At 38.3% G+C, this 13,314-nt stretch overlaps 1 protein-coding gene across 1 annotated transcript; it reads right to left on the bottom strand.

Annotated features, from left to right (window-relative positions):
- Nucleotides 1–4,812: 4,812 nt before the first annotated feature.
- LOC143861907 (proline-rich receptor-like protein kinase PERK15) lies at nucleotides 4,813–7,069 on the bottom strand. The gene is made up of 3 exons (XM_077372877.1): nucleotides 6,322–7,069; nucleotides 5,955–6,101; nucleotides 4,813–5,171 (listed from the first exon to the last, which is right to left on the bottom strand). The coding sequence occupies exons 1-3, from the start codon at nucleotides 6,541–6,543 to the stop codon at nucleotides 5,124–5,126; spliced, it is 417 nt and encodes a 138-aa protein (XP_077228992.1). The 5' UTR covers nucleotides 6,544–7,069; the 3' UTR covers nucleotides 4,813–5,123.
- Between the last annotated feature and the right edge of the window lie 6,245 nt (nucleotides 7,070–13,314).

The following is a 13,314-nucleotide window of genomic DNA, read 5'->3' as shown; positions in this document are numbered from 1 at the left end:
ATTTCGCAATTTGCGATATTTGTCTTTTTGTGGGCTATTTTAGACTTGGTTTTTCAAGGTGTTTTGGAACTTTGAAAAATCGTATCTTGTTCGTTTGGACTTCAAATTATGCGTGGTCAGATCTGTTGGATTCCTTGTCTCAAGGAGAATTTAACAAGAGCATATTTGCAAGTGTTTGGGGTACGAATGGTTTTTGGGTAAAACCGTATGTTTTTGACACAAAGTTAACTTCCGGCTTGAAATGCCTTGTGAAAACGGGCTTTTCGACTATGCCGTAAAAGGTGGGTGCCGTGTAAAGACAGGCTGCTTGTTGTAACCATTGGATAAATCCATTTTTTGAGAAATCCTCCTAGTTTCCTAACCTAGACAGAGATTGAAAGGGAAAGAGAACAGGAGCTTGGGACTCGTCAACAGACTCTTCCTCGCGAGAACCTATCATTAGTTCCACCTTGACAAAATTGGGTGTCTACAGATGGTCTCTTTTCAAAAGGCTGCATCTTGAGATTTAATGGCTTCTTCATAGGTTTTTGGATTAGATTCTATGTTTAGATCTATCATTGTTAATGTAAAGACCACATCTCGTGACCCTTCAACTAGGTAAATTACAAAATCAGGACCATAGTTCTTTTCTCTTCTGTATCTTTTACTTCTTCTAATCTCATTGAGCACCTCATTAATTTCCTCTTGAGGCTCTAATGAAGATTCTATAGGTGGAATTGGATTCATTAATCTAGGAATGGAAGAGAACCTATTTTCAACGAAGGTGGCATCCCTAGGTTCTATAATTGTATTTATGTCTATTAGTTCATTTGGTACTATAACTAAGAACCTACAGGCTTTATTATGGTTTGCATATCTTAGGAATATGCATTCAATGACCTTTTCACCTAACTTTCATTTCTTAGGATTGGGTACCTGAACAATGGGTCTACAACCCCAAACTTTAAGATAACTTAAGTTGGATTTTCTCTTTTTCCAAAGTTCATAGGGTGTTACATGGGTTTTCTTATTACGTATTCTATTTAGGATGTGACATTCCCATTTCCATTAGAGCCTTCTTTATTACCACCGCCAGTAAACATCATAAATGGAGGAAGGGAAGGTTCCCACCTTTGGCATCACAACTGTCACGCCCCCAAACCATATGCACGGTTGAGAACACAATAGCACCGTACACCTGTAAAGATAACCACACAAGCATACAAGGCTAAAAGACAAATATCAAATCCATTCACAATTATCTAATTTCTAAACAATATTAAAGATCCAAAATAACCAATATTTTAATTGTCTCTCTCTCTACCCATAATAATAATCGATGAAGTCTCAATCACATATCCAAATCAATACTCACTATCTAAGTCAAAATAAGTAAACTACTAAACGAATCGTAGAAATATCCAAAGCTTCTCCTCCCTCTTCAATGCCGCGAGGTTCCAAATCTGAAATTGTTAAACCACAGTAAGTCGAAGCCCAGTGCATAACAACAGACTAATAAAGTGTGGAATATCATGCCAAGAAAGAGTTCAAAGAGTTATAAATAAGTCAAAAAGAATCGATGTTCACAACTGATGTTCTTATAGATTCAAGAGGGTCAAATCTAATGTCGAAAAGTCAATAGTCCATATCTAGTGTAAGGAGTCCACAAGTACGAATGTCGTAGTTCGTATAAGTCGAAGTTCAAAGAAATACCAGATCAAAAGGAGTTCAAAGTTCTTATGACACTTCTTGTCATTGACTTAGTCACATAATACAATAATATACAACAAAATATGGGATGGTTCTAATGACAAGTTATTTTACACCGACTGTCCGCGATGTCGGAACTAGTTCCTCATTCTTATTCATCTACCTGTCGACAGGGCCAACGAATATCCCCCATTGGTGGGATCTTAGTTCTTATATTTATATATAAGCTAATGCCTTAACTGCCCCACTGGTGAGGGTATTTTCTGAGTTCAAAAATCTAAGCCTCTTGAAGTGTTCGATGTTCATAGGTTCATAAGGTTATCAGAGTCATAGGTTCACATGAATATCAAAGCCATGTCAGTTCTAAACTCAAAGGTCACACAGTTCGAAACATATTCAAAGTCAAAGGTTCTATATACAGTTCGAAGCAATAAATAATTTTATTAGTGATCAATAAATTGTAAAACTAACATTTGCATGAGAGATCAACGAATGGTATAAAACCTCAATACGATGGCATGCTAAGTTCAATGTAATCACGAATCAAAGCTCAAAAGGTTAGTGGCTTAGTGATAGATTCAAAGAATTTAGTTAGTGGTCCTCGCTTCAGGGATTCGGCTTAGCAACCATCTCCGTTCACCTTTTTGGTTTAGGTTACTCAGTCAACAGATATTGGCACCCAACTCGGCCCAACGGCCCTAGATATTTCTTTAATTTTGAATTCTGATTGTAAAGGTTGAAAGCAAGGTAGGAATCCTTAGGAATCAGTAGTCAAACCGACGGCCTTCGTTCCAAGGATCAATGATCTTGAATGAACTCGACTTGGTAGCCCGTGAGTGAGGGGAGGGGCTAAAAGTAACTTAATCCACTCTCTGAACCGGCTTTCGAACAGATCGGAATGTGCGCTATTTTTATTTTGAAGCAGTATTATTTCTTTTGCGAATGAAGCAGCTACAACCTTTTCAATTGCTATCTGCTCGGTAGAATTACCATTATCTAGTCATGAAATGAGAATCGTAAATGAATACGGATAGGCTTATCCTTCCTGCTTCCTCCCAGTTCAAATTTACCACCCGGATATGGCATGGAGTGGACTTTTTAACATCTGTTTCAATGGAAGGGAACCAAAAAAGAAAAGACATTATGAACATCAGATATGTTTAGTGTCAAGAATTTGGTATCCTATCAGGATGAGTCGACATATGAAAATTTTGTGAATTCAATGATGAATTCTTCCCAAACTAGAGAGGATATGCATTTTCGGTCATAGAAGGTACTTATATGCAGGAAAATGATATTCAGAAAGAGGCTGTGTTTTTTGAGACATTGAGGCATTTACCCGTGCACATAAGTATTTTCGGCAATAAATTGATCCAATTGTCGGATTGAGGCAAATTTTGTATAGATATCGGGATATGAGAGAAGATGCATCAATTGATGATAGATTTCGATGTCATTCAACATGGATGCATGCTTGGATTGTCGATCCAACATTGTATGATAAGAATTTTTAAAATTTTAAGTTTTAGAGGTATTTTAGAATTTTGTCTTTCGTAGCAATAAATATAACTACTTGTAATTCTTTTTAGGGGATTTTTCATATTCTCATTTATGCAGGAATTTTGAAGCATTAGCCCATGAATTTGGGCTTCGTAGTCTTTCTTTGGGTTCTTGAAAAGCTAGATCAATCAGAGACCATTTTGACTATTCGTAGGGAGATTCTTCTGTACTCAACATTTGTTCAACAGTCTAAGTTACATCAAAGGCTCTAGTTAGACAATGATTTTAAGTTTTTAACCATTTTCCACACAAAGAAATTAAATTTTGTGGAATACAAACCTTCCAAATTAGTGCTCATATTCTAGGATCATTTTTTGTGTTGGGTGATCATTTTGGAGGTTAAGTGCTATTAGCTATGTGGTCTTCTACTTAAAAAAAAGACAAAACTATGTGGTCTTTAGAGGAATGATAGATGCAAGGGCCTTCTTTATGCAATGGCTAAAGAAGGGACCTTGAATAGATACACGTCATTAAATGCAACCGAATTCAGTTTCTCATCTGACTTTAAAAATGACGGGGGAACTATTGAAGGGCCCTCCACTAGGGGTGCAACTTGGGCGGGCTCAACTCGAACCCAGCGGGTTCAACCCAGGAAAAACTCGGGTTGGGTTGAGTTCAAGTAGGGTATGGGTTCGGGTTCGGGTTCGGGTTCGGTTTTCTCAACCCGGGTTGAGTTCGGGTCGGGTTCGGGTTGAGGTCTTGGGCAACTCAACCCGAGGTCAACCCGAAATTTTTAATAATTTTTTTAGTTTTTATGCTTAAAATCTCGGGTTGGGTCGGTTGAACTCGGGTTGGGTCAGGTTCAGGTTGGCAAAAAGGTCTGCTCGGGTCGAGTCGGGTTGAACCTCGTCGGGTTGGAACTCGGGTCGGGTCGGGTTTGGGTTGAGTAAATGGTTGCTCAGGTCGGGTTCAGGTTGGCCTCAACCCAAACCCGACCCTCCCGAGTTGCACCCCTACCCTACACCACCCTTGCATAAAGATTCCTGCATGAGGACAGATAATATTTCTGTACACAAAATAAACAGGTATGGTGATAGTGGGTCACCTTGTCTTAATCCTTGGAACCGGTGAAAATAATCAATGGGAGTACCATTGAGAAGATTGCGTACTCTTTTCTGGTGACACATTGTCTGCTTGGTTTGATCTTATGATCGTGGAATCCAAATATTTTCAGGAATTGAAAAAAAAAATATTTCATTTGATTTTGTCGTAGCTTTCTCCATGTCAATTTTATAAAGGATTTACTTCTCTTTTTAATTCTGATATGATTTCCTGAGATATTGTTATATTATCCAAAATTCTCTTTTATGAACAAATAAAGATTGATTGGGGGGCGTGATTTTTTTGGAGGTGTGACCTCATACTATTAACCAGTATTTTTGAAATAATTTTATATGTTAGATTGCATAAACTTATTGGTCAGAATTTGTTGAGTTGAACACCATCACCAAATTTTGACTGTGGGTGTCATGCCCCGAGCCGAGCCCATGGCCAGGCACGTGACCGTGCCACATACCTGCAAAAAAGGCTCTATAGACATGCAAGGCTAAAGTATATAGAGGAATTCCAGTCATTTTTAGTTATAATCAATACAATCCATAGTATTCCGTCCGTCCAATAAAACCAAAGTAACCAACAGTTTTTTGTGCTTACCATATTGTGTCTCAAATTTGGTTTTACTCGGATCACAACAACAAACAAGATCACTCAAACACACAAGATCACTCAAAGTTTTCTCAGTCTCAGTATCTCCATTCTTGGAAATTCAAAATAGAAATAAGAGAGGGGAGTTTAACAGCCAATCCCTTTAAGTTTTCTCGGGGTTCCACCAAACACTCTAGTTTCTTTATTCCTCATTCCATCTCCATTTTCCCTTAGTGCAGATCGTTGAGAGACAAATGCCTTTTCAGGAACCGAATTATCTGCTCAGTGTCAGATTGCAGAAAGATGTTAAATTTTTTTTTAATTTCATAAAAAAAATGCACAGATGTCAATGTAAATAGATTACCCCACTTTGTTTATGCAAGACACCAACCATATGTAATGAAGAAAAGGATCAAACATGCTAAAGCCATTCAATATATACATCAGTTTTCAAAAGCTTGCTAATCAAATAGGTGCTTGGCCAAGTTAGCGTGCATTGGTTGTGTTCTTGTTATGGATTTTTTCTTTTTATATCCATGTTACCGATTTTGCTAGGTAAGCTAGTAGAAAACCACCAACTACAATGGAGAGTTACTGCTCAATTTCATTTCATTGTCAACCAAATACCACCAATACAATTTCAAGAAAATTTGCAGATTTCATCCAAACAACGCAAATGCAAGAATTTCACCCAAACAACATATTTTAAATTCGGGGAATCTAAAATCATTGTTTTTAAAATCTAAGAATTTGAAACTTCCAGCAAAAGCAAAATCAGGATTTTGTTTACATTGAAACCTATGATAAGGTTATGTGCTTATGATTACAAACATTAAAAATTTCCACGTACAATTAAAAATAAAATAGTTACCGTTCTTAATGTCGAAATGAGTGCTCAAGTGTAAATCAAAAGAAATTTCCATGTACAACTAAACACAAAATAGTTAGTGTTCCTAATGTCAAAAATGTAACTTTTTTACATCTCTCAGGACCAATAAAACCACCTCCGTATGGGTCCAGTGAAAGGTTCAACTATGCCACATCCATGATAGGTGTCATACCTTACTCATTCTTGGTCGACGTTGAGAAGGGCCCACACAAACAGCTGCACAATTAACCATTCGTGTCATCTCATTGACATCGTAGATTGAATTCAACCGTGAATCGACAAGCTGCCTGTAGCTTTGAGGATTCATTAAAGGTCTTGCCTGCAATACCAGACAACTAATCTGTTAATTTTCCAATTCCAAAACCGATAGAAAATGGGAAACAGAACATAAACAAAAGTAGAAATAGGCTATTTTATGGCCTATAATGTCTTGGGATCTTAGGATTCCTAGGTATGAATGGTATTGTAAGTGAAGATTTGTGCAGTTCCATCTTCAAGACATGTAAGGAAACGGAGAATCTGTGATGTAAGATACTAACCCAGTCTACCAATTTAACCACAGAGAACTGAGTCCTGATAATAGCTTTGCGTCCAGTAATTAGCTCCAGAATCATGACCCCAAAGGAGTAGGCATCTGATCGTTCAGTGAGTTGGTGGGTCGAAACACATTCTGGATCTACGTACCTGTCATTAGTAAACACAATAATAGAGAAAAGAAAAGGGAAAACACAATAAGAGCCACAAAGTAATCGAGGGTCCATGGTGACAAACCATGAAGAGCCAAGCAAGTGGGAATCGAGAGTCCATGGTAATAAGCCACGAAGAGCCTCGCCAGCAAGAATCAAGGGTCCATAGCTGTAAGCAACGAAGAGCCTCGCGAAAAAGACATTTTTTTTTAGGAAACTGGATATCGAGGGTCCATAGCAATAAGCTACGAAGAGCGATGTTATCCCAAGGGTTCCCCATGGGTTCACTCAATCACCTTGTTTTGATGATTAACAAACGCAAATTGATTAGTCATTTATGGACTAATTATTTGCCTTGAGTGTTGTGCTATAGACAGGTAATTCACAAGTCAAATCATACTAGCACGCACCTTGTTGGCCTATGCTTGAAGATGAACCAAACACAATGGCAAAGGAGCTTGGAACATACTTGAACCAATCACACCTTGGAGGTACCAAGGAGAAGCTCATCATCAACCATCTCAAAGCATTGAACAAATAAAGGAAGATCAATGAAGGCCAAAGCTTGTGGATCAACAACTTGCAAAGGAGCTGAAACCAAATAGTGGCATCATCCTTGGAAGGTGTCAAGCAAAGAAGCTCAACCTTGAAGATCCCAAATAGGGGTGTAAACGAGCTGAGCCTGGCCGAGCTTGGCTCGGCTCGGCTCGTTAAGCTCAAAAGCTCGGCTCGGGCTCGAACCAGGCTCGGGCTCGTCTCGGCTCGGTCAGGCTCAACCAGGCTCGCGAGCCTTACCAAGCTCGGGTTATATTATGTTCACACCCCCTCATCTTCCCTGGACAGCCGTACTTTAATTTGACTACTTTTTTTACACTATGGGGGGTGGTCCTAGTAACAAATGGGGTTCCAAAAATGAAGTGACATATTTTGCCCCCCCTTTCACTCCCTGGACAACCCTTTTAATGTATAAATTAATATATAATATATATATTTAAATATATTAAATTCTTAACGAGCCTTAACAAGCCGAGCCAAGCCTAAATTGGGCTCGGCTCGTTAAGCTTAACGAGCCTGGCAAGCCGGCTCGGCTAATTAAGGATTCGAGCCGAGCAAGAGCCGAGCTTTTTTTGAGCCGAGCCCGAGCGAGCCTCCGATCCCGAGCCAAAATTGACACCCTTAATCCCAAAGCAAGCCATGCACTCAAAGAGAGGATCAAGCAATGGCTACCTCAAGAGTTCATTCAAGAGAGTGGTAAAAATGGTAGATTGTATCAACTATCTCTCTTGTGTTTTCTCTTATCAAGGCACATCTTAAAACCCCTAAAAATATATTTTTCAAAGAGACTAACACATCCTTTAAGGACTTAAATTGATAAGTGAATGGCCATGGTGGTGTACCAACATGTTGGGACCCATATGGCATTCAACACAACATTGAACAAAATAGAGTTCCGAAGAAACAACCTGGACCAGCAACTAAATCCTATCAAAATTTGTTTAAGATATTTTCAAATATTTTTGAAAATATTTTTAAGAGATAGATCTCATTTTTCTCATATCCGTAGAGTACAGGAATGTCAAAATCTAAAGAGAAATGAGGGAGATATGAATTTTACAAGTTAGACGCTAAATGCTGGAAAACCAGTCTCGGAATTCCGAGAATTATTCTCGGAGCTCCGAGAAATGGTCCAGGGAATCAAATCCCATACTCTGTTTGAATTCTAGGAATGCCGAGAATTTGCTCGGAACTCTGAGAAATGTCTCGGAACACCGAGAAGTGTTTTTATTCAAAAAAATATAGCCGTTGTAGTCCAACGGCTAGTTGACTGTTTGACCCGAAAATAACTGTTTTGCCCCTGAAACGGTCATATTGAGTTGGGACACCATATATACCCATCTAATGAGTCTAAAACACTAGAGGAACATTGTCCAACTCTAACAAACCCTAGAAAATCATTTGTGAATCATTTTTGGGTAAAAACTCTCACCAAACTTATTGTGTCTTGATTTTGGAAAAATCATTTGAGATTGGTTTAGGCTTTCATTTGCAAATTATTCTTGAGAGAAAGTGTGTGAGCTACAACTTGTAATCAAGCCTAGTAAGAGCCTAATACTTCTTCTTCTTCTTCATTTGATCGGTGGCAAGGGCATCCTTTTTTAATTTCCTTGGGAGAAAGTGCTTAGAACTCGGCGGAGAAGGAGAGTCATTGTAAAGGTGAAAGGGCATCCTTATTTAATTCCCTTGGAGTCTAAAAGCCTCGGAGCCGGGCATCGTGGAGGTCTCAATAGTGAAAATCCTCAAGTGCGACCTTGAGTAGAGTGAAGTAGGCCGTTTGCCGAACCACTATAAATCTTTGTGTCACTTGTGTTGGTATTTCTCTCTCTCTCTCTCCCTCTCACTCTCTTATTTATTTGTGCTTGCCTTTTTACATATTTGGAATTGAGTGAGTAGTTAGCATTTTGGTTTTGATTGAATATTTGTACCTTGCTAACTAGGCTATAAATCACCTAATTAAGTTTGCTAATCAACAAGGGTTTTTGAACTAATATTAATTTGTAATATTGTTTAAAGTTCAAATATTTCAAACTTAATTAAACAAGAGATAAGTCTTGTGTGAAATTTTAGAAAAAGTTTCTAAAAGACAAAAGTTTTATAAACATCCTATTCACCCCCCCTCTAGGTTGCCAAACCAAGTCACTCCTTGGATTTCAATTGGTATCAGAGCTTGGGCTCTTGATTAAGACCCTAATCGGTTAAGAGTTAAACGATCTAGTTTTTAGCAACTTAAAAGATGGGATCTAGACTACCTTTTTTTTATGGTTCGGATTATGGATCATTGTTGATCCATATGAAGACATATTTAAAATGTCTAGATAAAGATATGGTAAAGATAATTGAAAATGATTTTGTTTTAAATGTTAAATCTAAAAGATTAAATGATTATGATAAAAAATTATCTTTACTAAATTGATAAGAGTAATTCTGTCACACACACACACACACACACACACACACACACACACACACACACAGACCTTTTCTTCCAAGGAGAAGTTTTCTGCTACCGTCAGATACCAGATCCTAGAGTCATTTGTCGACACACAATGGGAATCCCAAGTATTACTGTGGACCCCAATCCGAGAGAGACGTGGGAGACGAGCCCCCAGCGGCCTCTGGATCTCCACACGAAAGAGAGCTCTACCAAGGAACTCTCGAAACGGTGCCACCCTCATAGCATAGCACGAGTGGCGATATAAAAAGAGATACCTCTTGATTCGGAGCCAAGGCTCGAAACCAAGACGCACCTAAAATAACTCAGAGTCGCCATCCATGGATAAGCCATGGAACCCCAAAAATCAAATCCTCTGTGCAATGGATAACCAGAAATATATATGGGCTCGTGCCTGATTACGAATGGAGAAGGCCCGAAGAGCACCCCTAATTCGTCTGAGTGCGAACACGTCGTCTGTTATGCCATTTTTATTAATTTCAAAGAACTTCAGGCAAAATCATGTGAAATGGGAACATATATCTCCGAGAAGACGTCTATCTAATCATGCATGTCTCGGAGATAAAATAGTAATCACGCACAAAATAAATGAAAGAAGTGTCACCTAAGCATTGCTAGGTTATAAGTGACATACCTAATGGGTGTTTAAGTTCTGGTGGACAAACACATGCATGATACAGCTAAAGGTATAAGGTCTCTACAAGAAAGTAAGAAAACACAACAAAACATATAATATGACAAAACAACAAATCCTAATACTCTAAACGATTTAACCCGAGTCTTCGGATGGTCTGATGTTCATCCAAAGAAGCCTATGTATCCCCGCCTCCACGAGAATCAAGGCAACGTAGTTCTTCACACCTATTCTAAGCTATGATGCCTAAGACATCTAGACATCTATCCTAGACTCGACCTAAAAGACCATACTAGTTATTAAAGCTTCTTATGCGATTATTTAAATTCCAGTGAATTGTAGATTTTAGGACACCCTATATGCCCTAACTAAATGCAGGTTAGCCTTAAGCTAATGCAGGTGGTTCCTACAACCTATGTGTAACTAGGCTGTGTGTCTTAAGGAAAATAATGGGCGGACTAACACATTATATTCTAGTCATCAGTCGGCGATGTGGATCGCCACCAGACTGGACGGAGGCGTAACAAACTCCTAACTCTAACACAAATATAAACAAAACACATAACACATCAAAGACAAACTCCTAACTCTAAAACTCTCTCTCTAGGACAAACTCCTAACTCTAGAGGAAGATCTTTTTAAAAACAAGTTGTTTGTATAATTTTTGAAAGATTTACAAAGTCTATTTACAAAGTTTGGCTAGACTTGGGATAAAGATCTCAAGCTGCACTACGTACCTCGTGGAAGAGGATCAAGCCAACGTAGTTCGAATGAAACTTCCTAACTACGCCCACGAAAACTTAACTTCTCCAAATGATTTAAGGGTTTTAATATTTTTCAAATGTTTTTTATATTTTTAAAGTTTTCAAATATTTTTGAGTTTCAAATTTCTAATGTTTTTAGATTTTAAAATATTCCAATGCTTTTGGATCTTTAGATGTTTTCACCATTCAAGGGAACACGCAAGCATAACCACAAACTAGGGCAAAGCCCTAAATCTAAAGGGGAAACCCCGAACAAACAACAAGCGTCTCAAAGAGACGAACCACAACACGCAAACAAGTGCTCCAGGAGCAGCGAAAACAATCTAAGATCCCTAGCACTGAAGATTCTATATGACTAAGATAGTCTCTAACAAAGAAAAGTGCTAACAGCCCTAATGGATAAACTCCTATCTAACAGGCAAACCATAAAGCTATGGGGCGAACCCCTAACATAAAGAATAACCGACTCTAAATGGGAAGAAAATGAGTCCAAGACTCTCTATTGCTCTATAAGGGAGGGCAAATGAGTCAAAGGCTCGCTCTAGAAAGGAGGGTTCTAACATGAGGCTAGGTAAGCCTCCTAAAGGGAAACTCTCTAAACGAGAGAAGGCTTGTCTCCTATGGGCGGACTCCTGTAAATGAGGCCAGGCATGCCTCCTATGGGTAAACTCTCTACCAGACTAATACAGATTCTCAAAGGGGGAGGCTCTAACCAATAAGGCTTGCCCTCGAGGGAGAAACACCTTAATGAGACAAAGCATGTCTCCTAGTGGGGCTCCAGGTATCTCTTTCATTGCCCTTGCAATGAGGAAAAAATTCTATCTAAGGAAGTGTCTAAAAGACTGCTTTAATCTACTATATAAAGGAGGGGAGCGCTACTTGGACTAAGCAAGTCCCCTAAGGATGGGCTTAGGCTAACACCTTCATCGCCCTTGTAATGAATAGGGCTGACATTATCAATAGAGTGAGGGTTGCTATTATCAAGGGTGCAAGGGCTACTTGATTTAAACGAGGGCGATGCAATAACTCAGCCCACCATAATTTGCTTTCAACACTAATGTCTTCTAATCTATTTGGCTCAATTCAACCACTTTTTGGGGAATCTCAGAAAACAATTTCAATTAAATAAAGATGAAGGCTATCTAAATCTCCACATGGTTCAGGTTGCATTTAACAAGTGATATTTCTTAATCATAGTGATGGGAATAGATAGATGAACCTCTTCCATTAGCACATAGTGAGGGGTTTGGGACAAAGTAGAAAAAAATGATTTCTTCTATATGGACTGTATAAAGAAGCAGAGGCAAAGCCAATAGTCACTCTGTAACATTTTCTCGTCATCATAGTTCATACTTATTAACAGTAAATCTCAAATTCCATGTTTCACATTGATGAAGAAAAATTTCAGCATTTGTTCGGTATGAAGCCACGTAAAATCCCATTAATATCAAGGTCATCATCATAAAAAAAAAATTCACTGATCATAACCCTACTCATTGTTTAAGGGAACCAATAAATTCATGAATGGGCTAAAGCCACAAGAAAAAGGACATCACATCATTTGGCAGTTTCAAACGAGCAATCAGAACAAATGAACAAAAAATTACTGACATTACAAGAAATGAATATCGACAGCAAGTGATGCCTAATACATGTAGTGAATGTAATATGCTTCAATGAACTCAACATTCATGAAACAGGACAAGCCTTTCAACTTTTAAACAAGAAAATCATAGTCCCAAAATTAACATCTTGTGCAGGTTTCACATAGAAAATTCCCAAAAAAGGCCTCTATTAACCAATTCTTTACAATTCAATATCACAAATTAAGAATTTAGAAAAGAAGCAGCCCCCTTCGCACATAGAAAGGCTTTCACAGTTAATAACATGAATGTTTTTATCATTCTAAAACCGAAAATACACTTTAAATATAAAAATCACAAAGCATTCAAACCAAACACGTTAAAGGAAAACAAAACAGATCAGGCACAAGGAGGAAAATTCAGAACATGACTCAACGTTTGGAACTTTACAGATCAAATTAGAGTCATTTAATCACTGCATAATCAAAGCTAATTCTAATCAGAAATTAAAGAAAAGAGAAGAAATTACCTGATAAAAAAATGAGTACCTGAACTGCTGTTAGGGTTTTACTTGGGGTAGATTGTGATTATAGCTCAAATTAGCTTGCCACATATACCGATTTCACAAGCAATGTTCGGCCTTACTCGAGATTCTTCCTCTTATCACAACTCTCTTTGCCGAATTGAAACTCAAAATCAAATGCGATCCTCCTTGTTGAAGCGGGTAGATGGCGAATATGAATGACCGGAAATTGCAGAGGATTCCTGAAGAAGAAATAACTTGCCGGAAGGATAAAAAAAAAACTAGAATTTCTGTCAAGATTTATTGGAAATAAAAAAAGATCGGAGCTCCGG

This window comes from Tasmannia lanceolata, unplaced genomic scaffold (genome assembly GCF_043159265.1).
Source record: "Tasmannia lanceolata isolate RefF3 unplaced genomic scaffold, GAP_Taslan_0.1 ptg000003l, whole genome shotgun sequence".
NCBI lineage: Eukaryota > Viridiplantae > Streptophyta > Magnoliopsida > Canellales > Winteraceae > Tasmannia > Tasmannia lanceolata.
The sequence above is the reverse complement of the archived record's forward strand: the minus strand, read 5'-3'. Positions and strand labels throughout refer to the sequence as shown.